Here is a 17,228-nt window from a genome sequence, read left to right as displayed (position 1 = left end):
AATGTTCTTGGCCAGTATTTTCAGTCCACACTGGGCAGTTTGCGTGAGTACTAAGATGTGTAAAGGAAACACTGAAGAGACACTAATAAACACTATGTAGTATTAGAGTATTTTTTCTTCTGAATTTTCTTTGGAATTCTGTGATTGCTGCGAATCCACAGCTACATAGCCAATTTGTGTCGTTCCTCAACCACACTCATGTCTTTTTAGTTTAATTTTACACCCAAAGTGACCATCTTTTGGCCTTTCTTTGCAGAGCTGTGCCTAATGGAGCTCCCCAGGTTTTCTGAAACATGTAATGATGTGATTAAAATGTTTTTCTAAGGAGCAAGGCACAACATAAACAGCTTTCAATTCTCTGCAATGATGTCCGTATAGCTTTTTTCCTGAAATGAGATGGAATATTAATGCTTTCAGATAATATGTTTGCAATGAATTCATATTTTCTCATGAAAAATGTATCTACATTGAACAATACCACATTGAACCATCTTGTGTTAATTGGATTAATTTGGGTCAAAAACCTTTCTAAATTTCAAGACTTATAAATATGATATCCCTGCAGAATCCATACAATCAACAAAAATGTTTTTTTTTTCAGGAACAATTACTTATCTTATTACTTAACTTATCCCTTATGACAGACTGCAATATTTTACATGGAGTGCATGGTAGATTAGTGAGAAAATTTACTGGGAAAACTAGAAGTCCTGGAACTATATAGTACTTCAGATGTTTTGGTGCTTGTCCAGGTTGTATGAATAGTTGAAAAATTATTTGACCAAGTATTTAAACCTAAGCTATACTTAATCAAAGTCTGTTGACTTAAACAGACTTTGATTAACAGACAAATTGAGTATAATATGCAAGTTAAAATTTAGTGCACCTCTGTAACTCCCCTCAGCATACTTGGATAACTGGATGACTATAAGCTGCTTTGTGTACACACGAATGTGCGTGCACACCCACGTACATGCACACACGCATTCGCGTACACACACACACAAGCGCAAGTGCACGCACACACGCACACACACACACACACACACACACACACACACACACTCAAGGTCTCCTGCACTTACTTGGTGAACACTGCTTTACAACCTCCCCAAATTCAATTGAGGAAGAGGCTCTAGGCAGATTTCAAATTCAGCTGCAAAAATAGACAAAGTTTGTTCAACAAGCCATGTAAAATGGAAATTATATAATAATCTTGATTTTTTTCAGATTTATTTGAATGTTTCCATAAACATTTAACGTGTAATTGTCTATTTAACGCTCACATTTGTCTCCATTTGAAGCCATTTACGTCTTGAGATGTACGGCTGGAAGACTAACAAGCGCTCAGCTATCACTCAGTTACAGTTCCCACATGCCCTGATGGGTTTATGTTTTAAAGTTGTATTTCTTGCAGATGTAAACCTGTCAAAGTATTAGCCTCATTACAACACTCACACATACCCACATTCCATGGTCAGATCCCAGTGGCCAGGGCAGAAACACTCAATGGCACGTGACAAATTGTTTTCAATAAATCACTCCATCTCAAAATTAGACTAAATGGAGCTTGAAGATCATGATTGCTGTATTGCGAAAACTCTACAAACATTTCACCGCTGGACAAGACACATCCAACAGCAAGGCCAAAGCTCCTGTTTTAGATGCAATGGAGCGTGGTTTCTCCAAAATGACTCTGCAAAAGTGCAGACCAGAGGCGAATTTAATCAGAACAAAACTGCTGGCTTTTAACTTTCTCTTTTGATTTTAAATTGAATTAATTACATGACACTTATGTAATAATCCAATGGGTGGTTTCACAGATCAAGTTTGGTTCAAGTGCTGAAACAGTCAGTCTGGACTCCCATTTAAGAGTCCAAGATATGTGCTAATCATGTCTATAAAATCAGTCCCATAGGCACAGAACAGAAATAACAGCCAGAAATAGTAGCCACTGCAGCACATGCTAATAACCACAGGCTTGGAAGCTATCGCACTGCAAAAGCCTCTAGCCTTTCCACTCAGGGCTCAGTGCTCTGTTGTATGTTGGGTGCATAGACTGCTGAGGGCTGTGACAATAAAGGAGGCCAGAGAATGTCTGGTGCTGCATATTTATGGTGGCACGGATCCATGGGGACCACAGTGGCATTTACACAGGAGTGGGGTTGATCTTGCTCTATAGATCAGCGTGGATCAGAACTCTGCGTTGTGGCCCAGAGAGTCACATGTAACACGCGACTCCTCCAATTTTTAGGTGAGAGAGAGAAACAACAAAGATGTTGAGGGGCAGATGTTCAGATGGTCTGGTCATCATTGTCATCAAGTACTGGATATGTCTTTACACTTTATTATATTTCATATTCATCAACAATAAGATGCATAGTATTAGAAAAGGGAACTAAGGAGCAGGGGTTTATAGATAGTGCCTTGAAAGTGGAGAATAAAAGAAAATCAGACAAGAGAGAAATTCAAACTGCCAAATCTGCCAAAACCACTTTAAACCAGTATAAAGAAAGACCTCAGAGCTTTTAAAAAGCAAGATAGCACAATGGACATCTGATTTCTTGAGCATTTCTGCACTTATCCATTCTTTCTCACAGTCTTTACTGAACTCTCAAATTTCAGGGAAACCAGCCACACGCCAACAGTATGCAAGCACAAAAAGAAAAAAAGAAATGAAATACCCTCTTCCAATTTCCAATCACCCAACAAAGACGGACACATGTCGAACTTGCCAAAACAAATTCCAATTAATTAATGCGTGACTCTAGGGCAGAAGCTCCTCTTTGCAGTCTCAGACAGTGAGATTGGCTATAAATAATCAGAGCCAGATTTTTGGACAGACTGACAAGGGTCTGCCTGTCATACAAGGGGTCCCAAAGGACGGGCCAGACCCCATTGTGCTCATTTCCGGGCGGCTATCTCTCACTGGGTGTGATATTTTCATAACCGACTTGCTCAAGTTCAACTTAGACATTTGATTTAGAACTTCAATCCAAACAACTTAGGTAAAGAGGGGAAGAAGGGGGTGCAGAAAGTGAACTGCATTCTGTGACAGGGTTACAGAGCTGAGCAGACGAGCTTCCTGATCAGGGTGTCTCTGGGAGGTTAAGGAGCTTTCTTTTGGTCATAGCAGATGCTTGGGCCACACAGTGGGTCAGACACTCCACTCTTGCAATAGACTGCTGGAGATACAGGAAGCAAAACAATACATCAGTGTTATAAGAGTCTGTTATTTCTTCTTTTAAATGAGAAAAATCAGAACCGGAAGCAGCTGTTTATCTCCAGTGTGGGCCATTTCAGTGGAGGAGGGGTGGCTTTAAATTCTCTCTCTTTGGTAAAGAGACTTCATCATACAGGGCCACATTCCCACTCAACAAAATATGAGCGCTTGACTCAGTCTAGAATGAGTACAGAACTGTGGTCAACACTTGGTCTCAAAGCAAATTTTTTGTCTCAGACCAGCGTGGAGTCAATGCAACATGTTGTAGGAACGTCGCCTCTACCAATAAATCCTATGTATAATTTGCAAAGTGCCAGTCTCAGCACATACTATACATTACTTAAAAATGTGAAGTTAATTTAAGTGTAGTCCTACCCATCAACTGTTTTCAAAAAATATATACAAATTGGTGATGTTAAAACATGAGGAAAACACACCTTTTTCCATTCCAGGAATTCCAGAAAAAATAATTCCTGTCATAATCCAGGAAATCCTTGCCTATTCTCAAATGAAACTTATGTTCATTTCTGGATCCACCTACAAGAGAGCCTCAAAGGAGACTTGGTACATGATTACAGCACATCGTAGTCCACACAAAAGCCCAGCCTTCAAGGCAAAAATCCAGCCCACTGATCACTGCAGGTTTTCAAAGCCCCTGCTTCTGAAGTCTCTGTGGGAGACAGCTCACAGCTGTAACAGAACACAGAACGCACCGGAAATGCTTTAGTGAAATCCTGAAACATTTGCTCAGTTTTTTCCCCTCTCTCCGATCTCCTATCAAGGAGAGGAAAAACAAACCCTTGTTTCCACTGAGGGCCTTGGCACCACAAATCATGTTACATCCCACTGCACAACAAGGGACTTCAGTCAACCAGCAAAAACTAATACAGACAAAGAAATCTTGGCGACATGCAAGCTATTTCCATTTCATAACATTAAGATTAGATATTTCTTAATCACTTTGGATGTATGTGCCCAGTCAGTCTCTGGCAGAGGTCGTGTGGATGAATGAGGGATCAGGATTGTTTGGTACAAGGAACAATTCAGGCTGCCTACTCTAGTTTCTACCTCACACTTACAACAGGAAGTCCTTCCACCACATTGGACCAATCAAGACCAAAACACAATCACTAACAATGGCCATCACCAGCACCCTAATATCAGCATTTAGGACGACAGTGAAAATGGAAAGAAAATGTCATCTTCGGAAGTGATGTTTTTGAGTTCATTACTGTTATATAATATCCATAAGAATAAAAAATGAATGGAATTCTTTGTAGGCAAAGTCACAAATAAAAGCAACATTAGCGTCTAATCTAATGGGTAGCGTCAACAGCATGGACCGTGCAGAAACTAAAGCATGTGTGAAATTTCAATTTCTAGTTTACAGACAATGCTGATACGATCAACCATCCAAGCAGCAAGCTAATGGTAACTCTCTTACCATGCGCAATACACATATGACCCTCCAAATCACCAAAGTTTCACATTTTAATCAAGCTAAGTATGTAAAGTGTGTGGATGTATTACATTGACCTTAATTTTTAATGCTTTCAATGAAATCTTCTGTCTGCAAACTAGCTAACTAGCTGAACACAGTGGGGATAAGCAAGTAGCGAACTAGGTAGCTGGTCTTGTGACAGCGTGACAACTACAGCAGGCAAACTGCTTAATAGAGTGCCAATGCGTTTTATTAATGACCAACACTAATGATGGATACCTGCACAAGCTTAATATTTTTTATTAATATTTTATAATTTATTATATATTTACATTATATTTATTATCAAATGACATGGAAAATACATTCACATGTATAAGTGGATAATACTCCACAGTTACATGATGTGTTACCTCACGTAGTGGGAAGAAGCAAGATGGTGATACAAAATGAAGTGCTGGGAGTCCGGTCAAAAAAAAAAAAAAACCCTAATATTGGAGTCCTTACCTGCCGACAACAATATGCTGAAAAATACTAATACTGGCCCGATATATCGGTCAGGCAGCTCTATCGGTCGACCTCTAGTTCAGACTGTCACAGCGAAAACAATATCTCCAGAGTGCTTATGGCATCCTCAGCATCTGGGATTGTACACCAGAAGCACTGGTTTCTTGCACAAAGAATTACCAACATACATTTTCAGCAGTTACCCTGTACATTCTACTTGAATGCACAATCTTCACTGGCAAAGAGTTCTGAATGCTGCAATGTGAAAACAGTTATCACAATGTATAGCCACGGTAATACAACATCTGTTAAACCCCTGACTATTGAACATATGGCGTTACACAGAATATAACTTCAGAAGTTCAAGCTCAGAAAAGCTGAGAGAATTTTGGATTCAGGTATAATATTTACATCGTAAGTAAAACTCTCGAACCATTACTAATATGTGCATATATTCTCAATCCAGTCCATGTACATATTCTCAGTCCAACAGACTGATGGATTGATGCATTTATCCCAAGTCAGCTATTCACAGAGACAGAGCATATTCTGCCCATTTAGCATTTGTGTTTACTGATCTATACGTGTACAATGAGTCAGCTGAATCCTCCATACTCAAGAGGCATAACCCCTGACAGAAGACAGGGAGGGTAATAATGAGAGAGAGACAGTCCTGTCGGTGACTTGCATCAGGGTGACGGATAAGGTCAGAGCAGAGCCCGCTAGGGTTCTGTGGGAATTGGCTGAATGCTGTAGAAAGACTTGGGAACCCGAGGGACTGGGGACCCTGGTCAGGCACGCACATGCTGCACATACTGAACAGACATTTACACACACACACACACACACACACATTCATCCACATTCATCAGAGGCACACCTGTCGCTAACACACAGATAATTACATTTACGCTGTAATCCGGCACAGACAATTGCATTTACATTTATTCATTTCACAGAGACTTTTCAAGCACCATACAAAAAGTGTATTCCATAGGGTTAGGCAAGTAGCCATTGAAATACTGCTACTGCCATTTTCGAGCCACAAACTTGTACCGCCACAAAGCTTTCACAACTTTCCTTCATGACAGTCCTATGAGCATAAACATTGGACATGGCAAAGGAGAAAAGAAACAATGTAGCAGTCATCATCTTTGAAGAGTGATACAATGGAGACTGAAGGGAGAGTAGGAAGAAATAACTGCTCCCACCTCAATTAGCTTATGACATAAGCAAGCCAGTCATTATCAAGGATAGCGAAGTGGAAAAAACATCTGCAAACAACGACAAGGCCCTCCTCTTTTCCATTTTCTTAATTTGCTACAGCTACCTTATTTTAAGATACCTTGACCCTGCTATTTATGTACAAACTCAGAACTTACAACAGGTTTGGTGTTAACCCCTCAAACTGCCCCCTGCAAGTCGACTCTTTGTAATTTGTTATTGGTAGTTCTGATAAAATTCCTTAGTAAATACACAGTCAATTTCTTATGAAAGAAACTCTAGGCTGTGGGAATTCACCAAGGGCGCCATCATTTCACAGAAAAAAAAAACTGAAACTTTTTAATACCAGGGAAATACGGCAGACTTGGCAATAGATCCCTTCTTTTCATGTGTAATGTCACATAATTAACTGCAAATTAGACCTGAACTGTTAGAATATAACAACTGTTGACCACTGAACTTTGGAATGTCTGGAAAACGATTAACTTGCAAAGCTTTATGAACAAGCCTTCATTTCTGCCTGGGCTTTGATAGATCCTCACACCTGCTGCTCATTTGCTCTGAGACAGTTCAAAGAGTACAGAAAATGAAGCAGAATACCAGCTAATTCTACATTAAAGGTCAGCCATCATTTGAGGGGAATGCTCAATAAATTAACCAGCCTCTCCCTCCAAGGTGCCCTGTAATGGTGTTCAGAACTGTTTCTAAGATTTCCTCTCAGCATTGTGGATATATATCTGCCAGACTCTTCCAGGACCCTGGGGAATTCCAGCTTTGCGTGCCTGTGGTGCTAAATGAGACCAGATAGTGAGGTAGGGCCCGTGGCTGTCTCACGCACTGGGAGGACTGCAGAACAGAACGGGCCAAATAAAGATCCTGTACCCCATTCGCAAGCCATTTAGATCCCACTGGACTACAGAATCCTCATATACAATGTACACACACAGGTGGAAAGCTCTCTCCCTGCCTGAATTATTCAGCCACACAAAAGAGCTATTTCAAGCTGCAGGAGCCACTTTGTGCCCTTTGCAGGCTTTGTGACATTTCTCCACAGGCAGCCTTCAGCATTGTATAATGCTCTACTGTGTCAACTGAGCTGTAAACCAGGATACTCTGAACTAAAGTGCAAGTGAGCCAGTTCTTGAGAGATATAGAACAAACACTACTATGACCTCTAAACAGGATTATCCATTAAAAAAATGTAAAGTTAGTCTGGTATCATTTAAATTTAGGCCACAAGACAAGTACTTTCACATAGAAGAATTTGTTTGGTCCATGTCTCTCAAGGGGTCATGATAACAAGCATTAATTGAATGATGCTCCAAGATTATGGAAGGAGAAAGTGTTTATTTTTTTTGTTACACCCCTCATTTAGTAAGAGTTGGCATCATGTAAAATGTAACTTACTTCCCCTGGTATAGTATTTCACCACCTTCTCTCCTTACCATGAGTTCATCCTCTTCCTCAGACAATTAGTGAGTTCAGATAAAAATAGTAACAGAGCAAAAATAATATATATTAATATATAATATATTAGTAATATATTAGTACTATTTGTAATATATTATATATTAACATACATTATCAATACCTAATAATATATATTAACATTACAAATAGTGAAATATATCCAGCTATGAATTCAGATGGCAGGGATCCTTCAAATTGGAGGTTGGCAGGGCATACCCCATACATATACAGCACTGAGAGCTGGACACTTTGGGGTTTCCTACAGAGAGCTCACACACCATACTTCTGTTCAATCTAACCTCATTTAAATACAATGAGTCTGGATGCAATCTCATATGGTCACACAATATAATGCCCAACCTTGGACCATTTGCACTATCTTTCTCTGTATTAATCCATGTGAGGCACTGCATACTTGCAAACCCTCTGCTAACCCCTATCACTTCTCACTATTAGCCTCTCCTACATTTATTGAATAGCAGCATCTGCAACATCAGAACAACATTGTAGCCGACTGCAAATCATCTCCCTGCCCCACATCCCCCTGTATAGGTTAACATGTAAAACACTGTCAGGCTCACTTTGTATTTAAGCTACTATATTACAAAAACATAAGCATCGCTAGCTAGATTACATAGCTAACTATAACATATAACATCACGGACATGTTACATTACATATAACACTATCAACAACAAACATTAAAGTGGAACATTTTACTACATTACCCAATTAATAAAATGGTTCAAGTCAATATAATCAGGAAACAAGACACAGTAATTGCCAGAGAGGTGATGCATGGTTAATTAGACATGAGTAAAAGAAGAGCTTGACTGCACCTAAACTGTCTGGCAATTATGAACATGGGCATGGTATTGAAGGCATTCTTACAGCCAACAAGCTGTAGGTGAGGTTGGGTGGAAAGCAAGGAGCTGTAGGCATACTTGACACTGGAGCTACCAGGCTGTAGCTGTATGCGGCTTATGCAAAAAGGCTATTAGAGAACATTTTAAAACGTGTGTATTTTGAAGACAAAAGGTATTCAGACATTTCAGTGTTCTTATGTGGGTGGGCAGAATGTTCTATCCCTTGGGAACTAGGGAAGAGAAACAGTGACTTCCTGGGAAACGCCATGTATTCCTCTCAAATGCTCCAAATTTATGGACACTGAGGGAGAGGGACCACCAATATCAAATACAAATAGTTTTGTTTTAACAGATTACATTCCATCCATCATCCATGTTTACCATCTTACATTCAGTGTTTACAATGTTTTCCTGTGACTTACCCTGCCCTTGCTGGAAATGCAAATGATTATCTTTATAAAGATGGCTAGAGGAAGATGGCCTTTTAAAACTAAATACACAATCATCCATCTCAATTTGCAGATATTCTTGGTTTGCAATGTATTATTAATAGTTTGCACAAGCTATTTATTTCAATTCTCTGTTGGTACACTTTTGTGCTGTATACAAAATGCACACCTGTCCTTCTACTTTCGTCCCTACAAACAGCTAAATGTAACAGTCTAAATCATTAAACAAGGCCCTATAATAAGGAGCGGCTGCAGAAGATGCACTTTGCAGTTATCAGGGAGTAAATAAATGCAGGAATGATTCATTTGGTCTCAGTGAGGAAAGCTGTGCCCAAGGACAGTCATCCGACTTGTGTGGTAATTCAGGAAAGCCCTTTGAAACATTGTTAACATTGCACTAATGAAGAAGCAGTAAACAAAACTTCTCCTGTAACTTAGTGCCTCCAGTGGTGTACAGAGGGATTGCAGGCCTCTTAGAAGCCTCTCAACATTGTGCTCTTTTAAGCTCACAACAAGCCAAAACAACTGCACTTTACTGCCAACAGCAACCAGCCAAATATTCATGGCAATAGTAATCATGCCACCTTAGAAATCTCAACTAAAATTTACCACAGTTAACCCGATGACATGTAATAAATCTAATGTATGCACATAGACTGGTATCTCTCCTCAGTTTCCTATCTAAAACTCTTGAACAAGTTGTTTTCACCCAGGTTTCTGCTTTCCTCTCCAAGAATGACCTGCTGCATACCAACCAGTCTGGCTTCAAAACTGGCCACTCCACTGAGACTGCCCTGCTGTCCGTCGACACCCTGTGGTTGGAAAGCGCTCCCTCCAGGTTGTCAGTCCTCAATCACCAATCACCATCCTCCTGTCCACTTTTGCTGATCTGGGCATCACTAGTACTGCAATTTGCTGGTTTAAGTCCTACCTCACAGGTATCTTAGAGGGGTGGGGTGTCTAAGGGTGCTTTCACACTAGAGCTTTTGGTGCGGACCCGAGTCCACTTGAGCCATTAGTTCAGGTTGTTTTGTTGATGTGAGTGCTGTTTTCCGAGCTCAGGTGCGCACCAGGGACCATACCCGAGGCCTCCAGAAAACGGGGTTCTGGGGTACAGTTCACTTGAACTCCAGTGCAGTTCGCATTTGGTGTGAAAGCTATCTGATCTAAAACCAGGAAGTAAGTGCTATTGATGACGGGTAATTTGTTATTTGCTTGTCACATCTAAAAACTATTTGGGAAATAATTAATAATTAATAAGGTAGCCACATTGTTCGCTTACCTTGAGGGTATGCGTGTATGCTCTGCAAGCAAAGCTGCAAATTCATTTCACATTGCCACCTGTCTCCACAAAAACCTCCTTGTCTGAGCAGCTTGCATCACTCTTAGACAGCAGGACGCATTTATGACATAGTGAAAATGCTGAACACGGACCAGGGTTCGCAAACCAAAAAATGTAATGTGAAAGGAGACCAGCGGGGAGGGGGGAATAATCGCACTCGAGTCCGGACCAGCAAAACGGATCAAGTGTGAAAACAGCCTAAGTCACATTGGCTAACCACCAGGGTACCTCAAGGTTCGGTGCTTGGCCCCCTCCTCTTCTCAGTATACACAACCTCACTGGGCACAATCATTCAGGCACATGGCTACCACTGCTATGCCAATGATACCCAGCTCTACCTCTCATTCCAACTTGATGACCCCATGGTCTCAGCATGGATCTCTGTTTGCCTCTCAGACACCTCAGCCTGAATGAAGGAGCTCCGCCTTCAACTGAGCTCCTCGTCATTCCAACCTGTCGATTCGGGACGACATCACCGTACAGCTTGGCTCAATGAAAATAACTCCATCCAGGTCTGCAAGGAACCTGGGGGTAGTGCTGAATGACCAGCTAAACTTTACCGACCACATCGCGATGACTGCCAGATCATGCAGATTTGGGCTGTACATCAGGAAAATCAGGCCCTACCTATCTGAGTAAGCTGCACAGCTCCTTGTCCAGGCTCTTGGCATCTCAAGAGAGGACTACTGCAATGCCCTCTTGGCTGGCCTAGCTGCATGCACCATTAAGTCTCTGCAGCTGATAGAGAATGAGTCTGGTTTTCAATCAACCAAAGAGGGCCCACGTTACACCTCCCTTTGTCTTGCTCCATGGGCTCTCTGTAGCTGCCTGCATTAAGTTCAAGACCTTGACGTTTGCGTTCACAACAACCAACAAACTGCACCTACCTACCTGAACTCGCAACAACAAACCTATGTTTCCTCCTGACCACTATGCTCTTGCCACTGAATGCCGTCTGGTGGTCCTGTCACATCGTGGCATGAAATTACTATCCAGAACGTTCTCTGCCGTTGTCCCCCGATGGGGGAATGAACTTCCACACTTCATCCGTTCTGTAGAGTCCCTCACCATCTTCAAGAAACGTTAGGAGACACAGCTCTTCTGCGCTCACCTGAACACCTGAAACACTACCACCTAAAGCAATTTCTTATGTTTCAAACTTTGTTTTCCTTAAAAAAAGTCAAATCTATGGTTTCATGCACTCATCTCTACCAGCTACCTTGTCTGGCCACCTATTGAAACTTGGTCATGCAGCACTTGTCGACTCCTTATATGGCTCTTTGATTATGTTGTACTATGCCTCACTTGTAAGTTGCTTTGGGCAAAAGCATCTGCCAAATGAACAAATGTAAAATGTAATAAATGCATGCCCAATGTACCATTTTACAGCGGGGTGGAAGGTCACTGACCTACCAACTGGTCATCATCAACTGATAATGTGGCCAGGACTGAACCTGAGCCAAAGAGCTCTGCTTGTGCTCAAGGCAAGGTCCTCAACCACTGAGCAACTTGGAAACCCCCTGGGGCCTTTTGTCTAATAATTATTGGCCTTGTCCAAAAAAAGAAGTTCTGAGCCTTCCCTGACTAAGGTGCTGACTGGTCAGACACATGTAACACCATGAACCTTACATCCTCATAACATATTGGATATTTTATCAGCTCTTGTTCTTTATCAACAACTGAGTGTTCGATTTATAACATTTCTTGTACAAACAACAAAAAAGGTCCTGCATTCAGAGTCCTACTGCCCTACTGGTGGCAGTGACATTTTACTTGCAGAGTGGAATGAGACACTCAAAGGCTGGTGACTTTGGAGACAGTCGCCAAGTGTTCCACCCCCTGCTCAGGAGCGGAAGCAGTCCTAATTTTGGCAAGGCCACTGTGGACAAGCCACCCCTAAGCCTCAAAAGTAATGCCACTGTCCCTTTCAACTGGGCCACAGGAAACAAAGAGCAGTTGCTGGGGTTTACCAGCTGATAAGGAAACAGTCTCATGTGTCGGGACTTTTAGGTGAAAAGATAGTCATGAATTAATCTACACATTCCAGACAGATGAAGAAAAGCTTTCTATACAATCTCAGATGTAGAGTGATAAGATATGAGTCTTCATGACTGGAACATTACATAGTGTGTCACAAGCTGTTGAGAGTGGTTTGAGGAGGACGTAGAGAAGAAAGGCAAACGCTGAATGAAACCTAAATAAAAGGGGGTTCAAGAATGAAAGGAAGCTGTTGAATGAAGCCACTGTTGCTCAGTAATGCCTGAGCCAAACCAAAAAGGCTTACCATACAATAATTTACTGTTATGTGTGAGGTTTCATTTAAACTCTGTAGATGGCAAGTGATAGGGACAGAAAAAAGGAAAGGAATCACTCTACAGTCTTAGAAGGGGACCACTCTGAAGGCGCAACACACTAGCTCAATGATAAACGGATTCACAGCATGGATCATGGTGATATCGCTCTACCATCTACGCTGTTTCATCTCTGTAGCCCTCATTCCAACAACCAATATATGGAGAAAAGTGATGTCACAGAGACTTGAAAACAGTCAGTATGTGGTAATTCCCCTCATGAGGTACTGCAGAGAAGACCCGTTAACAACAGTAAGAGTGGCCTTGAGAAGCCATGCCAGTGAGTGGGTGCTGGACTGTGGCGTTTTTTGGGGTAATTCCCCTTATGTTTCACACAGGTGGTGGTAGAGAATGGATGAACCAGAGATGAGAAAAGGGTTTCACTTACTTTGGATAGATGGCTGTCATCTTGGCTGCAGCGTACCCAGGCTTGCAGGCTCCCTCGCTGAGATTGCCATACTTGTACATCAGCTCGGCTGGTCTGAAGGGAGAGAGACGGCTCAGGGAGCCGGCCAGGGTTCATCAGTGTCCAGATAACATGAGCTGTTTCTGAGGTGGTGTCAGTGAAGACAGTGTCATCCCAGCTAGCACCTAACATTCCCAAACCATCATTGTAATGTAGTATTGGCTCAGAAAGAACACTGTATGCTAGCTGAGAGGTGGTGGCCATTACAAGGGAATGTCAACAGCCATATGAAATGATATATGTATATGAAGTTCCTCAGCACTTCAAGAACTGAACAACTTTCTTGTTAATGATTCTGGAAACAATCTCCTCTTATGCCTTCCTAATGACTGAAATATCAGGGGGTCAAATGTTCTTTGAAACAGGCTTTAATAGGAACTGTGTGTGGTCTGTTCATTTTAATAAGGAAGTGTTAATCAGGGAAAACACAACCCTAATCTCTTCTGTGAAACGCTGGGCCATATCTGTACGTCAGTGTTTTTTTATACATTAGCTATCACCTCAGCCCATCAAGTCATTTAAACAAAACAGTATTTTTCAAACGGGCTCTTATTTACATAAGTGTCTTGTACGGTGACAACCCATTGATTGTGGAATGTACACAGGTGGGGGAAAAAAGAGCTTAAAACACAATGAGGTTTTCTTCTGTGATTTTTCTTCAGGCAGAAGATCTCCCAAGCAGCTGCAAAAAAATGATTAGAGGCAAAATCATTTTCACTTTGAAAGAAATCTCTGGACGTCAACAGCTCATTTCTTAGCGAGCAGAGGGCTTTGGGGGAAAGGGTCAGGCTGGCGCACCCAATACCACACACACTATTATTAATCGCCTCTCTGAAGGGCAGCTTTTAACCTGCTCATTAATAACCTGTTCTGCGTGAGCCCAACTCAAATAAACAGGGCGCAAGGAGGAGACCAGCCAAGGGTGGGAGAGTTGGGCCTGCAGGGAGATATGTCTGGCACAGCAAGTTCTAGGTGTAAAACTTGCACAAAGCTGGTAGGTAAAAAACACATTCTGTCACACAGAGAGGGTCCATTTTCTGCATTTTCTTTTTGTGATGTGAATCTGTAATTTTTATAAGATGTTATGAAGCAATGTTGTTAAACACTAATGTGGTTAAGATCTGTGAGAGCCACTGACTCAGTGTTATAAGCTTTGAAAAATAATTCTAATTAAATATTATGGTACACCAACTTATCATGAATGGCAAGCAAAACATATTACCATTTCGTCCAATAACAGTGCATATGTAAATGACATACCAACTTTAACTGATTTTACTCCATTAATAATTTACTTGCTAAAAGGCATCTGTTCTTATCAGCCAAATATCCCCTAGTGTTGTACTGTACATTGATGCATCAGTATTATAGATGGTTTGAACTTGGCCCATCCAGATGATTTATAGATCAGTGGATGTGCACAGTGCTTGCTAAAAAATCATACCTGTGAATTAACAGGACACCTAGGCAACAACTACAGAATGCACACTGCTTCATAGGGACACCCTGCGCTTCTACAGCAGCAATGCTAACCACTATTCTGAGAGTGCATAGCAGTACAATGAGCATTGTTATCTTGTCATACTTATTACCTGGTGTTAAATGTTAATAGTAATGCTTTTTACGCATCATGTCAATGACATGTAAATCAGTTTCTATCCATTTTCAAATCAAGGCTGATGCCAACATGGCTGCAAAGTATACACCTTAATTTATTACATGTATACATGAATATTTTTATGCATGGCTAAAAAATGTTATTTATGCTTGTCACATTCATATAACCCAAATAATATTGCTTCAAGTCTTATTATTTACACCTTCATTGAACTGGTAATTACTAAGGCTTGCTTCATTCTATTAATAGTATCTAAAATCCATCCAGGCTCATAAAGAAATTATCCAGGGTTCTGCCTTCCCTTACTGCAGAATTAAGACTCTTGGCACTCTGCTGCCCGAAACAACCACATGCTAATGCCGAAGTTACTCGCTCCTCCCATAAGCAGAGAGGATGCAAGATGTCAGATGCAAAAGAGCTCCATATGGACAGCGCAAGCTGTGACAGAGGCTGAGAGCTGGGTCTGGCAGGCATGATTGCTCCCTCAGTGTTCTGTGAGCAGGGATAAGCGAACTGCCTGGCCTTCATCATTTGTCAGAGTGAGGTGTGAAGGCTGGGCTCACCATCCCTGCTCTGGTGTTGAGTGTGAGCATCTGAGAGACCCACGCCCCACCTCTACAGTCACACCACTCTCTCATCACAGTATAAACCCAGGGCAATGGGGCTTCGATCACCACAGACATACACACCTACACTCAATCTCCAAGCCAATTATGGAAAGGCACTATGTGTTCAAAGGTTTGTCAGCACTGAGTTGTCATCTGACCAATAAACTAAGTGCCAAGTGACAGACTTTGCTCGCTGGCACTTTTTCAGTTAGAGCCTATGACTGATAACATTTACACTTTAGTGTGATGTCTGCACACTTGAGAGTACATGCCTGCTTTCTTTGTTTTGCTTTCCGGTCCTTAAAGAGGAATTTGACTGCATAGCATTGCTGAATCAGAGAGGCATGGTTTAACAGAGAAAGTGTCCAGTTCATGTAGTCTGTTTTAGGAGAGTCGGTCTAGCAGAAAGCACAGAGGGGGGAAAACTAGAGGAGTTATATCCAAGGAATCCTTTCTGAGAATGCTTGGAAATTCAGCCCTTATAATTAGTGTCTGTAGCATTACAGATACTGCATTAATTTACTATTGAAGGATCTTTACACTTAATAACAGGAATGAGTGCTTGTCTCTGATTTTCAACAATTAATGGTTCTTTAAAAATAGAGGAAGTGCAGAATCCAAAGCAATATTATTAATGAACACTGCACTGTAAGTATTCTATTCTTAAAATTACAGAGTAGTTTAATATGCTCTTTTCTGTAGCCAGCAGAAGTGGTGTTGAATTTCACAGCTAACAGAATGGCCAAGTGGCAAAAATGTCAACTTAACTTTACTAGGTTAATTCCACATATAGGAACTCAGCACTGATATGCTAATACTGTTTGAGTAGGAAAAAATCATGGATCCCACTTTCCATGTGAGTCATAACTACGTGCTTGTTAAGCCCACACAGGTCTGCTTGCTTATGTCGAGCCAAAACCAATAGATACCATTCTGGGTTCAGTAGGTGACCACTGGTAGTGACAACAGAGTTCAGGTCAGGGAGGTGAAACATTCAAAACTTCAGAGGAACAAAAGGAGTTACTTACAGTTTACCATCCAGCTTCACCAAGAATCCCTGTTTATCATACACTGGAGAGAAAAAGGAGATAAACATTTACATTAATCAAGTGAGCATTAAAGAAGATATGGCAAAGGACCATTGCATAACTGAAACAACAAAAAATTAAGTTTAATAATTAAGCAAAGTACACAGCAATTAATAGAGACATAATTTCTGTTAACCCTCACAGTCAGTACTGGAATTTATGATCACAGTTGCTTTTTAGTAAAGCATTAGGTTGTACATTGGCAGTTGAACAAGGAGGATGAGGTCAAGACAGCGAAGCATTCCTCTCAATTCAAAATAATAAAAAAGAATCATCTCATGCCAGTGGAAATGCACTTATGGGGAGCACTGAGATTCACGGGTGCCTTAAAGCTCTTTTCAAAGGGAAGGGAGGAACAAAAATACAAGGTACCCCAGATGACCTACCTGCATTTCAGTATAGACAAACATGAAAGTTTCTATTAGTTTAAAAAGTTTGAAATAAAAAGTAATGGCTCACCAAATCTCTGGCTCATATAGTCAAGAATGGTTTAAATGACCCCCCCCCCCCCCCCCCGTTGTTTTCGGGCTTTTACCAGACGCCAAATATTCATGAACTGTCTGTCAATTCCACTG

The 17,228-nt window shown here is 41.2% G+C and overlaps 1 protein-coding gene across 2 annotated transcripts in view; it reads right to left on the bottom strand.

Annotated features, from left to right (window-relative positions):
• The window catches only part of LOC118772440 (CMP-N-acetylneuraminate-beta-1,4-galactoside alpha-2,3-sialyltransferase-like), a 75,989-nt gene that overhangs the window by 34,933 nt on the left and 23,828 nt on the right, over nucleotides 1-17,228 (bottom strand). For both annotated transcript variants that reach the window (XM_036520765.1, XM_036520766.1), the window contains 2 exons: nucleotides 16,594-16,636; nucleotides 13,262-13,354 (listed from right to left, as the gene is read on the bottom strand). In XM_036520765.1, coding sequence (XP_036376658.1) covers nucleotides 13,262-13,354; nucleotides 16,594-16,636 — 136 coding nt within the window. The remainder of the gene's footprint in view (nucleotides 1-13,261; nucleotides 13,355-16,593; nucleotides 16,637-17,228) is intronic.

Source organism: Megalops cyprinoides, chromosome 2 (assembly GCF_013368585.1).
Source record: "Megalops cyprinoides isolate fMegCyp1 chromosome 2, fMegCyp1.pri, whole genome shotgun sequence".
In the NCBI taxonomy this organism is placed as follows: Eukaryota; Metazoa; Chordata; class Actinopteri; order Elopiformes; family Megalopidae; genus Megalops; species Megalops cyprinoides.
This window is presented reverse-complemented; position numbering and strand designations above follow the sequence as displayed.